Source organism: Thunnus albacares, chromosome 18 (genome assembly GCF_914725855.1).
Source record: "Thunnus albacares chromosome 18, fThuAlb1.1, whole genome shotgun sequence".
NCBI lineage: Eukaryota > Metazoa > Chordata > Actinopteri > Scombriformes > Scombridae > Thunnus > Thunnus albacares.
The window spans coordinates 17366265-17383177 of record NC_058123.1 but is presented as its reverse complement, the minus strand read 5'-3'; the positions used below and the strand labels follow the sequence as shown (position 1 = coordinate 17383177).

At 36.8% G+C, this 16913-nt stretch overlaps 1 protein-coding gene across 2 annotated transcripts; it reads left to right on the top strand.

Moving 5' to 3' along the window:
* Positions 1 to 633: 633 nt before the first annotated feature.
* On the top strand, positions 634 to 10666 carry LOC122968902 (programmed cell death 1 ligand 1-like). Of its 2 annotated transcripts, XM_044334431.1 has the most exons (9): positions 637 to 1344; positions 2372 to 2432; positions 2594 to 2865; positions 3799 to 3895; positions 4222 to 4488; positions 5565 to 5675; positions 7355 to 7426; positions 8162 to 8215; positions 9991 to 10666. In XM_044334431.1, exons 2-9 carry the CDS (start codon positions 2378 to 2380, stop codon positions 10005 to 10007), a joined length of 945 nt encoding a protein of 314 aa, XP_044190366.1. In that variant the 5' UTR covers positions 637 to 1344; positions 2372 to 2377; the 3' UTR covers positions 10008 to 10666. The 2 variants fall into 2 exon arrangements, with proteins under 2 accessions (XP_044190367.1, XP_044190366.1); XM_044334432.1 differs by lacking the exon at positions 2594 to 2865 and having other exon boundaries at positions 634 to 1344.
* Positions 10667 to 16913: the final 6247 nt, after the last annotated feature.

Here is a 16913-nt window from a genome sequence, read left to right as displayed (position 1 = left end):
AGGTGCTTGACCATGCAGAGCTGTATAGGTGATCACAGGAACTTTGAATTGGATTCTGGATTTGCTGAGCCAGTGAAGAGCGCTCAGAATCAATGTCACATGAGACGTTTTGGAGGACCTGGTCAAGAGTTTAGCAGCAGCATTTTGCACCATTCTGCTGAATAATCAACTTTTTTTTTTTTTTTTTTTTTTTAACTTTTGACATGCTGATATTACTGTTGCAGCTTTATTTTTATTTATTTATAGTAAGTATTTTAAATGCAGAACTTTTTACATGGTTGTATGTATAGTTTAAAGTATTAGGATCTGAATATTTGCTCTACCTCTAATGATTATGATGATGATGATGATGGTTATTATTGACAAGAGGCTACTGTTGTTATTGCCGATGATGTTGTAAAACCACTGATTATAAAGTGTGACACTTACTGTAAATGCTGTACAGTATTTGACAGCGATGAATTTCACATTTCTGCAAAACAGCATAGTGAGAAGTTGTGTGTTGTAATGATACTGCGGAGCTGACTTTCGCACAACTGTACTTTACGCATGACGTCACATAAAAAAACGGACCTCTGAGCGCGAACTAACATCCCCTGAGACAGATCAGTTTTATATTTCTAAACGTCGCTTCATGTTTCCTCTTATGTTGGTTATTGCATCTGCCACACTCAAACACACAAAGAATCTAATTCTAATCTAATTGGCAATTGGCGCAGAGCACAAACAGAGCCTTTATTGTGTTACAACTTTATGACTCTAGATAAAAGATAAGGTATTTCCTCCCTTACAGTAAATGCCTGCTGTGTTTTACTTCCGTCCGCAGAGTCTTCTATTCTCTGAAGATGACTAACATGCTCGCTGACTAATTACCCGAACTTTGAGGCCATATAGACTGAATATAGCTTCATATGACGACGCAGTTTACTTGTTTCCCCGCCGATGTTTGCAGAATAGCGAAATCTATGGAATGACGTTTGCACTGAAAGCTTTTAATATTATTCAGTCCTGTTAGTTGACATGTTAGTTGAGGACAAAAGCTATTTTCTGAGTCAGTGGTTAAATTTAGTGTTATGTTATAGTTACGGTAAGTGTCCAGGAAATGAATGTAAGTATATGTGTTGTCCCCAAAAGTGACCTAAGTAAACGTGTGTGTGTTCGTGTATGTGTATGTGTTTATTAGTAGGCGCGTGTGTGTGTGCGTGTAGGCGGGTGTAGGCGGGTGTGTCCTGTTGTCTAGGAATAAAACGGCGATGCTCGGATATTTCAGCTCATTTCAGAGCTACAGGAAGAAGGAAATACCAGATGAAAACACATCTTAGATAGCAGTTACATGACCCGCAGGTAAGAAAACATTATTGACTGACTGACAAACAGCAATCGATTTTTACAACTTTTAAACAGTTTTTATTTTTATTTTTCATTTTATATTCATCTGTCTCTCATGTCATAAATGGGAAAGTGTGTCCAAACTTTTGGCTGCTACTGTATATTTTTTATATTATATTACTATTTTTTTAAAATTAATTAAAATGATTGAATTTTAATTGGATATGTTTTTTTTTTAATTCATAAGTGTTGAACCTAGCCTGAAGATCATATATGGTAATCTTTCTTAATGTTCACTACAGTAGCTAGTAATTATACTTAGCTCAGTGATGGACTGATATTAATTTAATGTTGTCAAGTGTTTTGTGAACCAAACAGCATGACCAAGCTTAATCATGACAACAGCTCACCCACATTCAAAAACTCAATGTCTCATCCTAAATGACTCCTGCAAATTTCTGTTTAATTTAATGGGAAAACAGCAAAGAAAATGACTAATCTGTAATGTACTACTTACTACTACTACTAATGTACTAACTAAGTTGGCTCAACTCAGCCCTTTGAGATGTGCCTAATAATGTTCTAGTTAGAGCATGGCCCTAAAAGGAATATTAAAAATGCTGTGTGTATGTAAGATATAAGAGTTTTTTATAAATATATGTGTCTTGCAAAATCTTTTCCACAGAAGCCTGAAGTGCTTACGTGGCAAGTTAAAAATAAGTTTATCAAGTGTGTTTATATGCTGGCACAATGCCAGAGTCCTACAACAGAATCCCAGTGTTAAGTGTCTTTATCAAGAAAAAAGAGAATAGGGAAATGAAAATGCTGCTCATCTTTGCAGGAGATCCAAGTCATGCTAACATTAGGAATAACATGAAGTATAATACACTAACATGCGATAATGTGTGTTTTATGTCTCAGGGGCTGTTTTTCAGATAGTGGAATTCACTTCTGTCTTGCTTCAGAAAAAATGACTCATACTTCTAGTTACATGACCAAATGATTTCAGCATATGTAAAATTCCCTTTTGTTTTTTCCTTAGGTGTCAATGGACTGGACCGTTATCATTGTTTTACAAGTCATATTTCAGCCATCTCTCTCAGGTGTGTAGTTTAAAGTGTGCAGTAGTGGAGATATTTATGAATAAATAGGAGCACAAACAGGACAAAACTTGAATCTTCATGAAGTCATTCACTTTGATGTCGTATATTTCTTCCTCTGTAAACATTTCATCTTGACAGTACTTTGTATTATTTTCCTGCAGACTTGTTCACTGTTGAGGCAGAGCAACCCAAGTACATGTCAGAGTTTGGAGGAGATGTTGTGATGAGGTGCAGCTTTCATCCTGTACCATCAGATACTGTTACAGGACTGAGTGTTAACTGGCGTTGGATGAAACCTAATGATCATGACACGGTTCGGGAAGTGTATGCAATGGATAACGGGAAGGAGCGCTTGTCCTCCCAGAATGTGGACTTTCATGGCAGAGTCAAGCTTAATACAGAGGAGCTGCGGAAGGGCTGGGCTGAGTTACAGGTCATTACCGGCAGTGATACATAGAATTTGCGGGGCAGATGGTGGGTTAGTTATTGTAAAATCCCTGTGAGTGATATGACAAACTTATCTATACTTGCCATCCTATTGGGAATTAAGAAGTAAGATGGAAACTACACTGGACTCCTCCCTCATGTAAAAATGTCATATTTATGCCACCAATTTTTATCTGTGGTCACAGTAGGAGATACTAAGATACCACTGCCAAGAAGTGACAGAAAGTAGAGTATTTGTTTAAAATATAACAATATGTGGACCGAGACATGTAGATCTTAACCTCTGTGTGGAGTTTGTGTGCATCGCACACTTTAGGGCTGCAAATAACAACTATTTTCATTGTTGATTAATCTACAGATCATTATCTTGCTTAACCAATTATTCATGTGGTCTGTAAAATGTCCTATCCTAGAGCCCATGGTGACTTTTAAAAATGTCTTGTTTTGTCCAACTATCAGTCCAAAATCCAAAGATAATTGGTTTAGTATCATAGAAGAGTATGAAAACCAGCAAATATTCAGATTTGGGAAGCTGGAACCAATGATTTTTGGCATTTTTGCAAAAAAAAAAAAAAATCTTAGACAATTATTCGATTATAAAATATGTTTTGATTTTGAGTTGACAATCAACTAATAAATTCATCCAATAATCCTTGCAGCTCTAACTTAATTGACAAATTCCTATATGTTATTACTGTAATTGATGTGTATTCAGTCAAAAGTTTGTGAAAGTTTCTGGTATCCAAAACTTTTTGTCATTCTTGTGATTTAGTCTGTATAGTGTAGAATGAAACATGAGAGGGAGAGGAAAAAAAAGAGGGATGCAGCAGAATTTATGAAATTGGTTCATTCAGACCTCCAGTTCATAAGGGCACAAGGTGTAATTTGGACTCTGCTTTCTTCTTTTGTCATGTTACAGGTGTCCAGGCTCAGGATAAATGACTCAGGGACCTACCAGTGTTTGGTGAAGACAGGGAAAGGGACTGATTATAAAATTACAACTTTGTCTGTTATGGGTAAGCACATAGTCTGACAATGTAATAGTGTTACTTTTTTTTAGCCAGACTTTCGTGGCTTTCTTCCTGGAATGGTCTTGCTCAATGGCTGCAGCATATGGTCATTGCTGGGCAGAGCATGACTTATTCTGAAAATGAAACAAAAACTAGCATTACTCAATTTGTTAAAAAAGTTATTTTGGCTTATCGGAACCTTCTTCAAGATAGTCCCCTTATTAATATTATGAAAGATCTGTTGATCATAGTCTTCATCATGTCATAGTAATGTTATTCTAAATACAAGGTATTTATTGTATATTCTGACTGTAAATCTGATTCTCCCCTAGCACCTTATAAAGAAGTGACTAAACACATTCAGGAGACTGCCGAGGGGGATGAGGTGCTGCTAACCTGCCGGTCTGAAGGATACCCCAAATCCTTGGTTGTGTGGCAGGATGGACACCTGCAAAATCTCAAATCCAACACCACCTCTGTGTCAACACCAGACCAGCTTATTCAAGTCACCAGTCAGATACGTGTCAATTCATCGGACAAAAACAACTACACCTGTATCTTCAAAAATGGTGGCTACTCTGCAACATTTCATATTCCAGGTAAACTTTATATTTTTCTTAAGGGTTCCCTCCAGGACTCAAAACATTTAACTGGAGAGGCGACACAAGCAGACAGGTGTTTAAAATGCTGACCGTATAACTGCAACATCCTCAGAACTTTATCGCATGTTTCCTTTCATTGGTTTCCTTTATGCCACCCACGTTAACTTCCCACTCATTTACTATAATAAAGTAAACTAAAGCAGAATTGTAGTCAGCTGAGTTTGCAGCTGGCGCTAAAAGATTAGAGGAGCCAACGGATGTTTTTATCTAAAAACAGGAAACCCTCACCTACTGCCGCCGTATGCAGTTTCCTGCTACTTTCAGATTTTCTTTTTGATCGACATATCTTCTGTAAACCCATCCATAATGTCAGTATGAAGAAAGAGGATACGTATTATATATGAGTGTATAACTATTTCAGCTCTTGCCCACAGTTTTTCCATTTAGACATTTAACGTTGCCTCTCAGTGAAGCTGTAGGTTGTTGGAGATCTGAATGATTCAGCGGTGTGTAGGAGTGCATTTTACAAGATGTTTTGTTTTGTGTGCAAAAGTACTGCCTGTTTACTCATAGTACTGCATGTGTATGTAGACAGTTTATATGTGTGTAAAGGATTATTTGCTCATGTGTATACAGTATGTTTGGACTTTGCTAAATATGTGTGTATCCTGTAGTTTTATCCTGCTTATTGCAAGTTACAGTTGTGCACTTGACACCAGACAAAATCTGAGTATTTTAATTCTAAATAAAAGGAATATGTGTTGTACATACAACAACAAAAAAAAGAAAAGTAAAAGAAGATTAGCCTGCTAACCATAAACTGATTACACAACACATGAGTCATTTTTATAGATACAGTTTTTTTTGCTCTTGACCAGTAAGGGGAAGTTTGCACTACTTAATCTGCGGAATATTTGGTTATTTCCATAGTGGCCAAACATATTTAAAGTATAGGTATAATAACAAAATACCAACCCATGTCAGAGCCCTGTCAGTGCTGAATTACATGTGTGATACTGCAGTTTTTGTAGCACATTTTAACATGAATCCTTCTGTCTTCCCTCTTTTTACAGATGACATACCACTCCAACATGTAAAAAATGATGGTCTCATTGTTGCCTTGAGCATAATCGTAATTGTGGTTGTCATTGTTGCCGTAGTGTTCGCTTACAAACGACAAAAAGGTAACTGATCCCTCAATTCTTGATGTATACAGTACATTACAGCCACCCAACAGATTCAAGACATGTAGCTTGCAACAAATAGAATACAAGTGCAGACTGAAGACATATCTATCAAAGTCAGAATACCTTTACTCCAATAAATCAACATCAAATGGAGTTTTCTCGCTTTATCTCCTCTGTGAAGCACTTTGTGACGTCTCTGCTCTTGAAAGGTGCTATGTAAATTAAGTTACTTACTTACTTACAAATGGATTGTTCTTGCACTTGCATCTGGAGCCATAATGCACAACAACAGATTTTGGCTCTCGGGACATTGAATCTACAGCCTAATGGCAGCACCTGACAGACTGGCTGTGCAGGATAGACAATGTCACTGCAGGGCTGGATTTCCCTTTGAATATTTGCTTTAAATGGAGTGGATAATCCAGTTGTTTGGTGGCAGGCCAAATTCAGCCTTTTATTCTTAAGTCCTTCTGTATTTCCTCATTAGAAGTATTCACAACAGTTTATTTTTAACATACAAGTCCTTTGTGAAAGTGGTGTTAAGTAATACAGTGACTTAGGACAGAAGAGAATGGTACTTTTTGTTTGTCCAACCAGAAATGAAACTGTGTCTTCAGTCTAACCTCAAACAACTAATTATATCATTAGTCAGAATTCAAAATGTATCCATCCTGCAGAAGTAGCAGAACTAGCAGTATTTGCTTTTTGTTTTTGCCACATGGACAGAGGACTTTGGAATTTGTGCCCTGTCAATTAACAACAATATGCCAGGTCAACACAATACAAGTTCCCACACGGATGTTGACAAATGTTAAGTCAGTCTGATTCTGAAAAGAGGAAGTAATGTGTTGAATGAAGCATTTAGGTATTCTATTCAGTACCGTAAAGTGCTCTTGTGGGGGTTTTATCAGCATGTGACCGAGACGATGCATGTTTGCATGTGATCATGACTTAGCGTTTTGAAAATTACATGTGTTAAAACAACCATGTTTGGAAACACCCAGCTTGGTCTTGGTTTGTGTGAAAGGGGAATTTGATGCTATTTGTAAATGCATGGGTGGTTTTTCAGTGTGGCACATGTTTATTGTTTGTATAATTCCCCAAACAAACACCTCTATCATTTCAATAGTAGGCTTATTACATGTTTCTCCGTATATAAATGTGTGAACATCATAAGAAGTCTTACTTCAGGTATGGGTCGGGAAACCTTCGGATGACATTTTTATCAGGAAAGAGTGAACCTTGATTAAAAAAAAAGCAGATAAAACAATGAATGTACTTACAAGAGCACATAAAACACATGATAAATATAAGATTTACTAGATAAATTACCATATCTAATTAAGGAAATCAAACTGAATAAATAAAAATTCAAGCATAAAACTAATTCATGACCAAAAAAATATTATTAATCGTATCACTCTATATATATATATATATATCAGTATTTTGTCAAACTTGTATAAAGATTCATTAATGTAAAACATTTCTCAAAACATACTTTAAAAACAAAGATTGTTCTGTCCCATTTTATCATTATTTTATATTAGACACTATTTGTATACAGTGCCAAACAAACACACATAATTACTTCCATCCTTCCTTCTATCCATATTGAACTATATACACACATACTGTACCAACACACTTAATTAACAGCAATGTTTTTTCAATAGGGTCCAGCACCCAAGGCACCGCGGAGTTGACGGTGGTCGAATGTGAGGACAGGTCTGTTTCTGATGCTGCCTGTGAGTCTACTCCTTGATTCTACCTTGGTTGTTAAGCACTTAGCAACATTATTTTAAAAACTGTGCTACATGAACTAATTGTCCAAAAGATAGTGGTGATTATGAGGTTAAAAGTTCTGCAACAAGTCACTTTCTACTGAGTTTAGTCAAATTGCTGCTGATGCATTTCTACAATATTACACACCCATAATTTCTGTCACTCTTTGCCATGAAGAAGGTTGAGATCATAAATTTAGGGATATATCAAAACTCTGATCAGAATGTTTTTTCTACCATGATGATTAAGCTAAAGATTGAAGATTGTGCTGTGAATATCATTCTCATGCATGTACTTTTTCACAACATCAACGCAAAGTTATTTATTCATTTAGTAATAAATCATTTTTAAGTGTATTGGTTAATCAAATGAGCTCACACAAGCATGTACTGTTTCACTAGCAAGGGTAAAACTCTAATCACAGCATACAGTAACCTCTTACAAGTTCCAAATCAATAGCACAAGACCTATGTTGTACAGAGATGTACACTAACAAAGTACATGTTATATATTACATTAATTTTATCCACCTTAACTTAACCTGAGCATACATGAGTGGATTTTCGTCATCACAATCTTGCAGAGCCACTTGAACAATGATTGAATCACTCACTTATTAACTAAAACTGACCGATTCAGTATTTCTGTATGACTGTACTGTGTGTTGGCTTTCTAACAATGCTCTTCATCTCCATCAGGCCAACAAAGAAGGAACGGAAATGAATACAACAAAATAACAATTTTTAGTGAAGGTAAGTGACTTCCTTCAATGACTCAAAGATGTACTCTTCACATTTCATCTGTTCTTATATTCAGACACATCTTTTGCTCTTTTTCCTGCAAAGTTTGTATTGCATGGGTCTTTAGTCCAAAAAATCTAAAGTCTAACATAATCAGAAGTAATTCATTTGCAGATGCATTCTTCCTTGGCACTATTCAAAAAATGAAAAAAAAAGGGGATTAGTGCAAAACCACTCTTACTTGTCCAACACCAACCTTAAGACACCACGTCTTCCAGAAATCTGTCATTGTCTGTAACAGAATGAAAGTACTGAACTAAATTCATAACAACATGCCCTCGACTTTAAAAACATCAGTCTGTGGACTCTAAACCTCTATCTTGTAGGCAATTCTCCATGCAAAGAAAATAAAACCTCAAAAGGATTTTTTTTGTAATTGTTTGATTCCTTTTCATCAAATGACGTGGATATGATTACGGTCAGGATTGCATGGAGGAAAATCTGGAGGAGTTTCTGAAAGCCCATTATTCTGACTCCTTATTCTGCACGGAGGTGGATCACCACTGGGACCTACCTCGCAGGCTACAGAACAAATGCGTCAATTATAGTACAGATTTTAAAAACCACATACATTTATCGACTTGCCTACTGGTATCATCTCATTTTCAGCAACAGGAAGAATTCAGTTTCTTTCATTTCAAACCACTGAGAACATTGTTAGTTTCCCACAGTCTCTTTCATACCTCCCCCAAAAGCAATGACGCTCTCTTCTTGAGGAAAATCATACAGACGGATGACAAATTAAAGGAAAAACCGTATTATACATCCTCTGTGTAATAATGTGATTCCAGTCAAGGCTTTCAATGTCAGGTTCTTTCCATTCTTCATTTCAAACAACTTTCCAACGTCTCTCTCTTTATAGCCTACAGCATGCTGTGGTTAAAAATGATTTTTAAGAAGAAGAGAAATTTGTTTGTACTCAACTAATCTTGTTGAGCACAATATCATTGAGAACTGACTGGCGTCCCTCAAGGGTCAATACTAGGCCCAATACCCTTCTTAATCTACATGGTCCCTGAAGGACACACGGTATCATTTGCACACACAAGATTTATTCTCATTGCTACACAGACGATACCCAGCTGTACAAAACCAAAACCTGAAGCCAGCAAAGTTAACTTCGTTCTGGGTTGCTTATGTACTATTAGTTGCTTGATGATACATGATGAGTGGGGAAAAAAGCTCTCTGAGCTTGCTCACTATTAGTAAATGTTGTGCATCAAACTTCACCAAAGTTCAACTTGGTGTGAAAAATCTGGGTGGATTTACTTCACACCCACATTGATGTTTTTGTGAAATTGTGCCGTTGTAAATGCTGGTGTTACCAGCTCACTTGCTCGCTATTAGTAAATGTTGTGTGTCAATGGTGTGTCAAACTTCACCAAAGTTCAGCTTGATGTGAAAAATCTGGGTGGATTTACTTCACACCCACATTGATGTTTTTGTGAAATTTTGCCGTTGTAAATGCTGGTGTTACCAGCTCACTTGCTCGCTATTAGTAAATGTTGTGTGTCAATGGTGTGTCAAACTTCACCAAAGTTCAGCTTGATGTGAAAAATTTGGGTGGATTTACTTCACACCCACTTTGCTGTTTTTGTGAAATTTTGCCGTTGTAAATGCTGGTGTTACCAGGCCTTAAGAACTGAAATTTTGTATGTGGACATATCTATATTTTTATATTTGTGTTATCCTGTGTTAAAATCACGATCCTGCTTCTTGTTTTTCAGCAATGGACAGCCCGTGACTCTTCAAGACTTATTCCCAGAAGCTGGAGAGATGCTTTTTCTTGAGGGACCCCCAGGAAGCATGAAGACAACAATAGCCCACATCCTGATCTCTTCTTGAGCTAAGGGCCCCACAGATGCCCTCTCTAACCTCTTCGATCTCAGCATGCTTCACCTTCTCCTGTATGTGGACTGTAGCACAGTGAAGGCTGATTTGTTTCAAGAAATAAAGTCTCAACTTTCTCTCGGGGAAAAGGATCAACGGAGGATGAGCTGAGGACTGAGTTGACCAGGTCCAGAGACGCTCTACTGTTGTTGGATGGGTACAGAGAAGGGAACCAATTTTTTGATGAGTCCATGAAGAAATTTCTATGTGAAAGAGGACGATGAAGGGTGTTGGTCATGGCCTGCCCTGAACACTGCCCCACATTCAGGGCGACCGTTGGGACAGGAGAGCTGCTGAAGCTCCAAATACAAACTGTAAAGTACTGAGGTCACAAAAGTTTGCCACCAACAAAGACAGAGCACAGATTTACATTTGTATGATGTTGATATTTTTGTGATTTGTTGCACTTGAAAGCATTTTATTTTTTGTATAAGCCCAAATATGCTGCAAAATGTGTTGGATTCATGATAATATTTGTACAACAAATGCAATAAATATTTCTTTGGTATTTCATACTTGACAGCCCCGATTCTCATTTTGATTTAGGATTTTGTTTTTAAAAAAATGTACATCATTTATATCATCCACTACAGTAAGGATGGAGGAATGCAACAGTGATATTGGCCTTAACTTTGTTCATGACAGTGATTTCAGCTCTGAAACTCTGTGTTTCAATAGTTATGATAGTTCATAGTTCTAACACATTGTTAATGATTGGAGTTGTTTCTGTTTCTTTTCTGCGTCAGTGCACAAGAAAAAGAAAGGTCATTAATAAGGTCATTTGTTAGACGGCAAACAAAGTACCAACAGTTTTTGTGTGCTACTGGTGAAAGGGGAAGTGACTATGAGTGTTCCCGGTAAAAGGCCTCGCAGATTCCAGGAACATTTGAAAACCAAAAGTTAAAAAGACATTTTGTTTCTGTATGTCTTATCATTTTTTCATCTTTCCCCTCAAAAAATGTATGAGTAAGTCTGATTTTCATCCAGTCATGATTTTTCAAACCTACACTGGCCAAATTAAACAACTGTAACCTAAACCTTCAAAGAGGAACCTTCACTAGATGCATGAAAGTGGCTGGCGCCTGACAGCAATGATCAGCATTTTGTAATTTCCTTTATTTCATCTCTCTGTATGAGACTTAATTCACCTTATAAATTGAGAGGTGAAAGACTAACTGTTAGACAGATTGACCTGCAGATATTTGTTGTGGTAGACAGATGTCGCAGGTAAGAGGATATGATACCCATACTGAATTCAGGAGAACATTTCCTACAGTCAGTGACCAGGAAAACATAACTTGACACAGCTTCTCATTTTCCATTCTGTATTTTTTATCTTGCTGCATAAGCAGGTAAAGGCAGCAGCAACTAAACATGCTTTTCAAGATATCAACAAGATTTTTTTAAAAGAATGATCTAATAGACTTTGAAAAGAGACAGATTTTGGTCACTGAGCACTCTGTGGAAAGAAAATGCCACATTGGACCACTTTTGGCCCTGAGAACAGCTGCCAGTAATGGAACGTGTTTTTTGGGGGTAAGAAATCAGGTTAAAATAGAAAGCTCACTGTAACTGGGACATTTAGAGCTATACCAATCTCTATTGTCATATTAATAATGGGTCAAACTACTGTGTGTATTATTAAACTACCATCCAACTCTGCAGTTCCCCTCAACTCTATGGAGCATTTTAGCATCTTTCAGCTCATTGTTTTGGTTCATTCTCACCATCATGTCTCAACTCAATAAAGTCAGTGACCACCTGGTGACTCAGTGAGGCATTTAGCAGCTGACCAACCACACATTTCCCTAAGTAGTGTAACAATAAAAACACACTTTGTATTCTCTACACCATTTTAGACTTTGCACTTTGGAAAAACTCATATTGTAACCTCGAACATATAACCATTTGGTCTATACTCATCTTTGGTTTTGTTCACGGTCTGGATCCAAATAGGGCATAGTTTCGTCTCGGACATGCTACAGTTATTTTCCTAAGTGTTTGACAGCTTTGATGACATCCAGCACTGGACCCCACACACATCCTGATACTGTTTCCCACACTCCTTGACTATAAAAAGTATGTACACTTTGTAACTGACATCAGACTGCAATTACACTCTGTTGTGACTGTATGCTGATTCCTTGCAAGGTTTTTCATTAAAAGACAAAAAGACAACTTGGTCTTTGTCAGCTTTTTATTTTCAGATTTCCATCACAGTAGAGCGAGATTAAAACATGAAACGTGACTCCAGATTAATGCTAATGTTGCTTTATATCTGCTGGATGTAAACAGGCAAATGTTTTTTTTCTTCTTAATACCTTTCAGTCTTCTTAAAGACTAGCTTATTCTTATGTTACCAGTTATTTATTTATTTATTTATTTAATCTAAACAGGCAGCTATTAGTAGACGGTGATAGGTTTTAGCTAGTACACTGTCTTTTGCAGTATTTGTCTAATTTTCATCATTTTGCATTTATTATATATACATTATAAATACATTTTAAAACATAACTGTGCTAAACACCATTTAAATTATGACGAGGATTATTTTAGGTTGTTATGTGTAGTAGTAGTAGTAGCGGGAGTAGTCATATTCTGGTTGAAAGTAACATATTATGGTGGTAACGTCATCAAAAATTATTAAGTTTTTGTGGTAAATTCCCCTCAAAAGAGAAATCAGGGGGATGGTCAAGGTCATAAAATGTTATTATGCGTTTTATTTTACAAATCATCAGATATATTGTGGTAGATTATAATATGTATTATTTGTGCTGCTATAAATGAAACAGACAGTGTCTATTTAAAAAAAAGCAGCCCACTAATATTACGGATTATGTTTTATTGTTTTGATTTTAAAAGTGACTGATTTGCCTCCATCAGCTGTTCCTTGGAAATAATCTGTAAACCACTTCCTCCTTGTAGGACTCTAGCGCTCATACTGCAGAAACTGCCTCTGTTTCTTATTGTTTTGTACACCCTGAGTTATGGTGTATTAAAGTCAATAAACACATCCTTTAATCTGCACGGCTGAGTCACAATTTCTGGTAGAAACTGTGATACAGTTTACTGTATAAAAGAACCCAAACAGACTGTTGGGAAATCTTTATTAGTCAGCATTATATGAAGAGGAATAAGAAATACTGACTCCCGAATAAAAGTGTCATCAGTTAAAATAGCCTGTGTTTAAAAAGAGTGATTCCAATAAGTAATGTGTAATTTTCTAGTAAACTTTGGAAGTTTATTCCTGGTCTTAGTGACTGTCTTTAGCTATAGGCTACAGTATGTTTCATGAAAGCTTCTCTTTTAGCTTAAATCAATAAGTAAATCAGGGCTCAGTTCACTGAATTAAAATATGTAAGTTCTTACTGTAACTGACAGATTTGAAGATTTAGAAATCTGAATCATGGGGAATACCATTTTATATGTGTTGCAATAGTTTGGAGAAGATGACTGGAATAAACAGATTGTTAGACGAGAAGTGGTTTATGATGCAAGAGCGGATTGAAAGTATCTACTGTTGTTTAGGTAGTTTTTCCACCATGAAAGCCATCATTATTGGAATCTATTGTAACTGACAGTAAATTAACTGATGACAGCCACTCTTCTCTGTCAATAAAAACTTGAAAACAATGAAAACAGTCACCTTTCAAGGCAATTAGAGGTGAGAGATACTCAAAATGTAGAGTATAGGTGGACTATTGGCTATTGAAGAGACATAAGAGACTATCAGGGGTGGAGCAGCGATTTTAAAAGTTTGGGAGTTCTAGAGGTGGGACATGAGCATGGCAACCCCCTGCCTTCGAGCCGTGTTCCAGTCACAACATGCCAAATCAAAACAAATGCGACGCATTTAAACAATTTTTTCTACTACTGTAGTTGTAACCACTGCTTCAGCTTACTATAAAGTAATTACTGAGACCATATGAGTGTAACAACTCAGCAGAATATATTTAGGGTCTCATAGCAATTTACTACTTATATCCAGTTATTTGTATGAATTGCTGTACTGGAGCATAGCTATCCTCATTATACTTAAGATAATCACAGAGTATCTTTATCCTACTTCCTTACATACCTTATAGACATGAATTAAAGGAAACTTACACTTCCATTAAAATGAAATGGATGGTTATAGATGCATAACAAATTGAACCCTGATAACAAATCAGTATCAGTAAAGAGTCAAATCAGTAAAGAGTCATTTCTGAGTCCATGGACTAGTACAACCTAAACTGTCTTCGATTTTTTTTTTTTTTTTTAAAAGTGTCTCTTCTAGAAAGAATCCAAAGGGGATCTTTAATTGTAACTGGGAAATTAAATACCAAAAGTTGTCCAGGAGGTTTTGTATCAGCAGCCACCAGTTCCTCTCCAACAGCCACGGGGAAGAAGCAGTCCCTCTTCATCTGAAGTCCACCTCAAAGCTAACAGGAGAAAATCACATAAACAGGTGATTTGAGGCAGGTGAGTGAGCAACTAGCTCTCACAGGCCACAGCTACAACCATCTGAACCCTGTTTAAGCTCAATAATAAATAGTAATATTACTGTGGTCTAGCTTTAATACACAATACAAACTATAGCTCATTCTAACTTATATTAAATGAAAAACACACATTACTCCCTAACATAAGGAGTAAAACTATGAGGTCCAAAGCAACATATTCCTTTGACATTTAGCTTAAAACAGCATGAACTATGTGAGTTCACATTCTGGACACAGAGGTAACTTGTACATATTCTTGCCAAAGCCCGCCCAGCATGGTGGCTAATTAGCGATTAGCATGCTAATAAACATTAATTTGGTCGTTAAGACTTAACTATAAAACAGACAGACAGATACATTTAAGATGTTACACGTCTTACATATGAATGCTTATCTTTGTCTATGACTATTTAAAAACGACAACAAAAGTGACTTTAAAAACCAAATTTGCCAAATTTATGTTCAATGATGTTAGCTGAACTGACACATCATATAAAGAGACAATGTTACAAAAGGAAATTTTACATTACTAACTAGTTAAATAGCTGTTTCATACCTCTGATCTGTTATCACAGCCAGCAACGAGTAACAGCAGCACTATTTCTGAATGCACATACGTAACTTTACTGTACTTAAACTTTTTACTCTTCCCTGGCATGGTGGGTTGGTCAAATGGCAGTGATTGGCTGGATGGCTGTTCAATTAATATAACTTGACCAATAGGTTTTTCATGTATGGGAAACTCAGTTTCATCTCGTGTGTGGGGGGGAAGGGATTAAGTTTCTGTGAAAGTGCGGGTGGCACAACACCCATAACACCCATGGCTGCGATGCGCCTGGAGACTATTTAAAACTGCATTCTGCATTTATACTGGAGTCTACTGCACAAAACAGGTATAAATGACAAAAAACAGTTAATGCATAGTAAGTTTTATAGCTTTATTTTATTCTTATTTGTATCATAAATATCTACAGTTTCAGCCATCAGCAACTAAACCCTGTTTATCATAGTGCATGATGCTTCATCACCAATGACACATTTTATACTCATCATTGCTCAATTTATCACAAGGTTGGATGGACTTACTTACAGAAAAGGGGAAATAAACATCTCATGTTGATCATCTATAAAGCTTTATAGTCTAAGCTTCCTCACAACTCACATCTCTTCTCTCATTTAAATCCTGTAACTACAGTACGCAATCCAGTAACTAGTTAGGGCCTGGGCCCAAAGGCCGAAGACCCTATTGTATTTCGTGTGTTTTTGTGTGTCAAAAACTCACCAAATTTGGCATGCACATCAGGTCTGGTGAAAAATTTGATAAAATGTAAAAATTAACCCCCAAAGTGCCAAAATGTGCTTGAGAGCACCACCTGTGTATCTAAAATGGCCGCCACGGTCCGTAGAAATGTTGTAGAGAGATCGAAACAAAACTCAATTATTCGTCTCATCAAGACCTACAAATCATCACTGACACCCCTGACCTAAATCCAACAGGAAGTCCGCAGTGTGCTCATCAAAGTATGACTTTGTGCCAATTTTGGACCTTGAATAAACGTTATCTCCTCCTAGGGCGTTAATGGTATCGGCTTCAAACTTTAATACATGACTTATCACACTGTGCTGAACAAAAGATAGTAAAAACTTTGTAATAACTCGAACCGTTTAGATCTAGTAAGCCCTGAAAGTTGTAGTGCCACATTGCACCTTACAATGTAAACCAATGGGGAGGCAATCTCTGGGCATGGACTTTGTGCCAAACTGGGGCGTCTGACGTCTAAACTAGAAGTCCGACCACTTTCAAACCTGTATCAATGGATTCGCTACAAAAATTCCTACAAAAAATGTGATTTTTACTGTAAGATTTGGCCAAGGTCATGGGATTTATGAGGATATTTCACAAGAAGAGTACTCTGAAATCCTTCTCTCCAGCTGAGAGGGGGAGAGAGAGAATGGGAGGGGGGGGATGGGTGAAGTCAGCTCTGTCAGCCCAGGTCTGAAAACATCTACATGCCTGTGACAGAAGCCTTTGGACTGCGCCACACTCCAGTTACTTAGTGTTTCTACACATCTGACAGCAGTGTTCAGTCCTTACTTTTTTTTCAAGGAGCACATGTGCTCCTAAATCAAAAAAATTAGGAGCACACATCCCTAGTTAACAGTCCTTACATTCCTAAAAATAGACTTGATGAAAATTAGGAAATTAATTTGTTTTACACACAAACTTATCAAGGGTTTTCAATTTACTAATTGAAATTCAAGTGAATGGGCGCAAA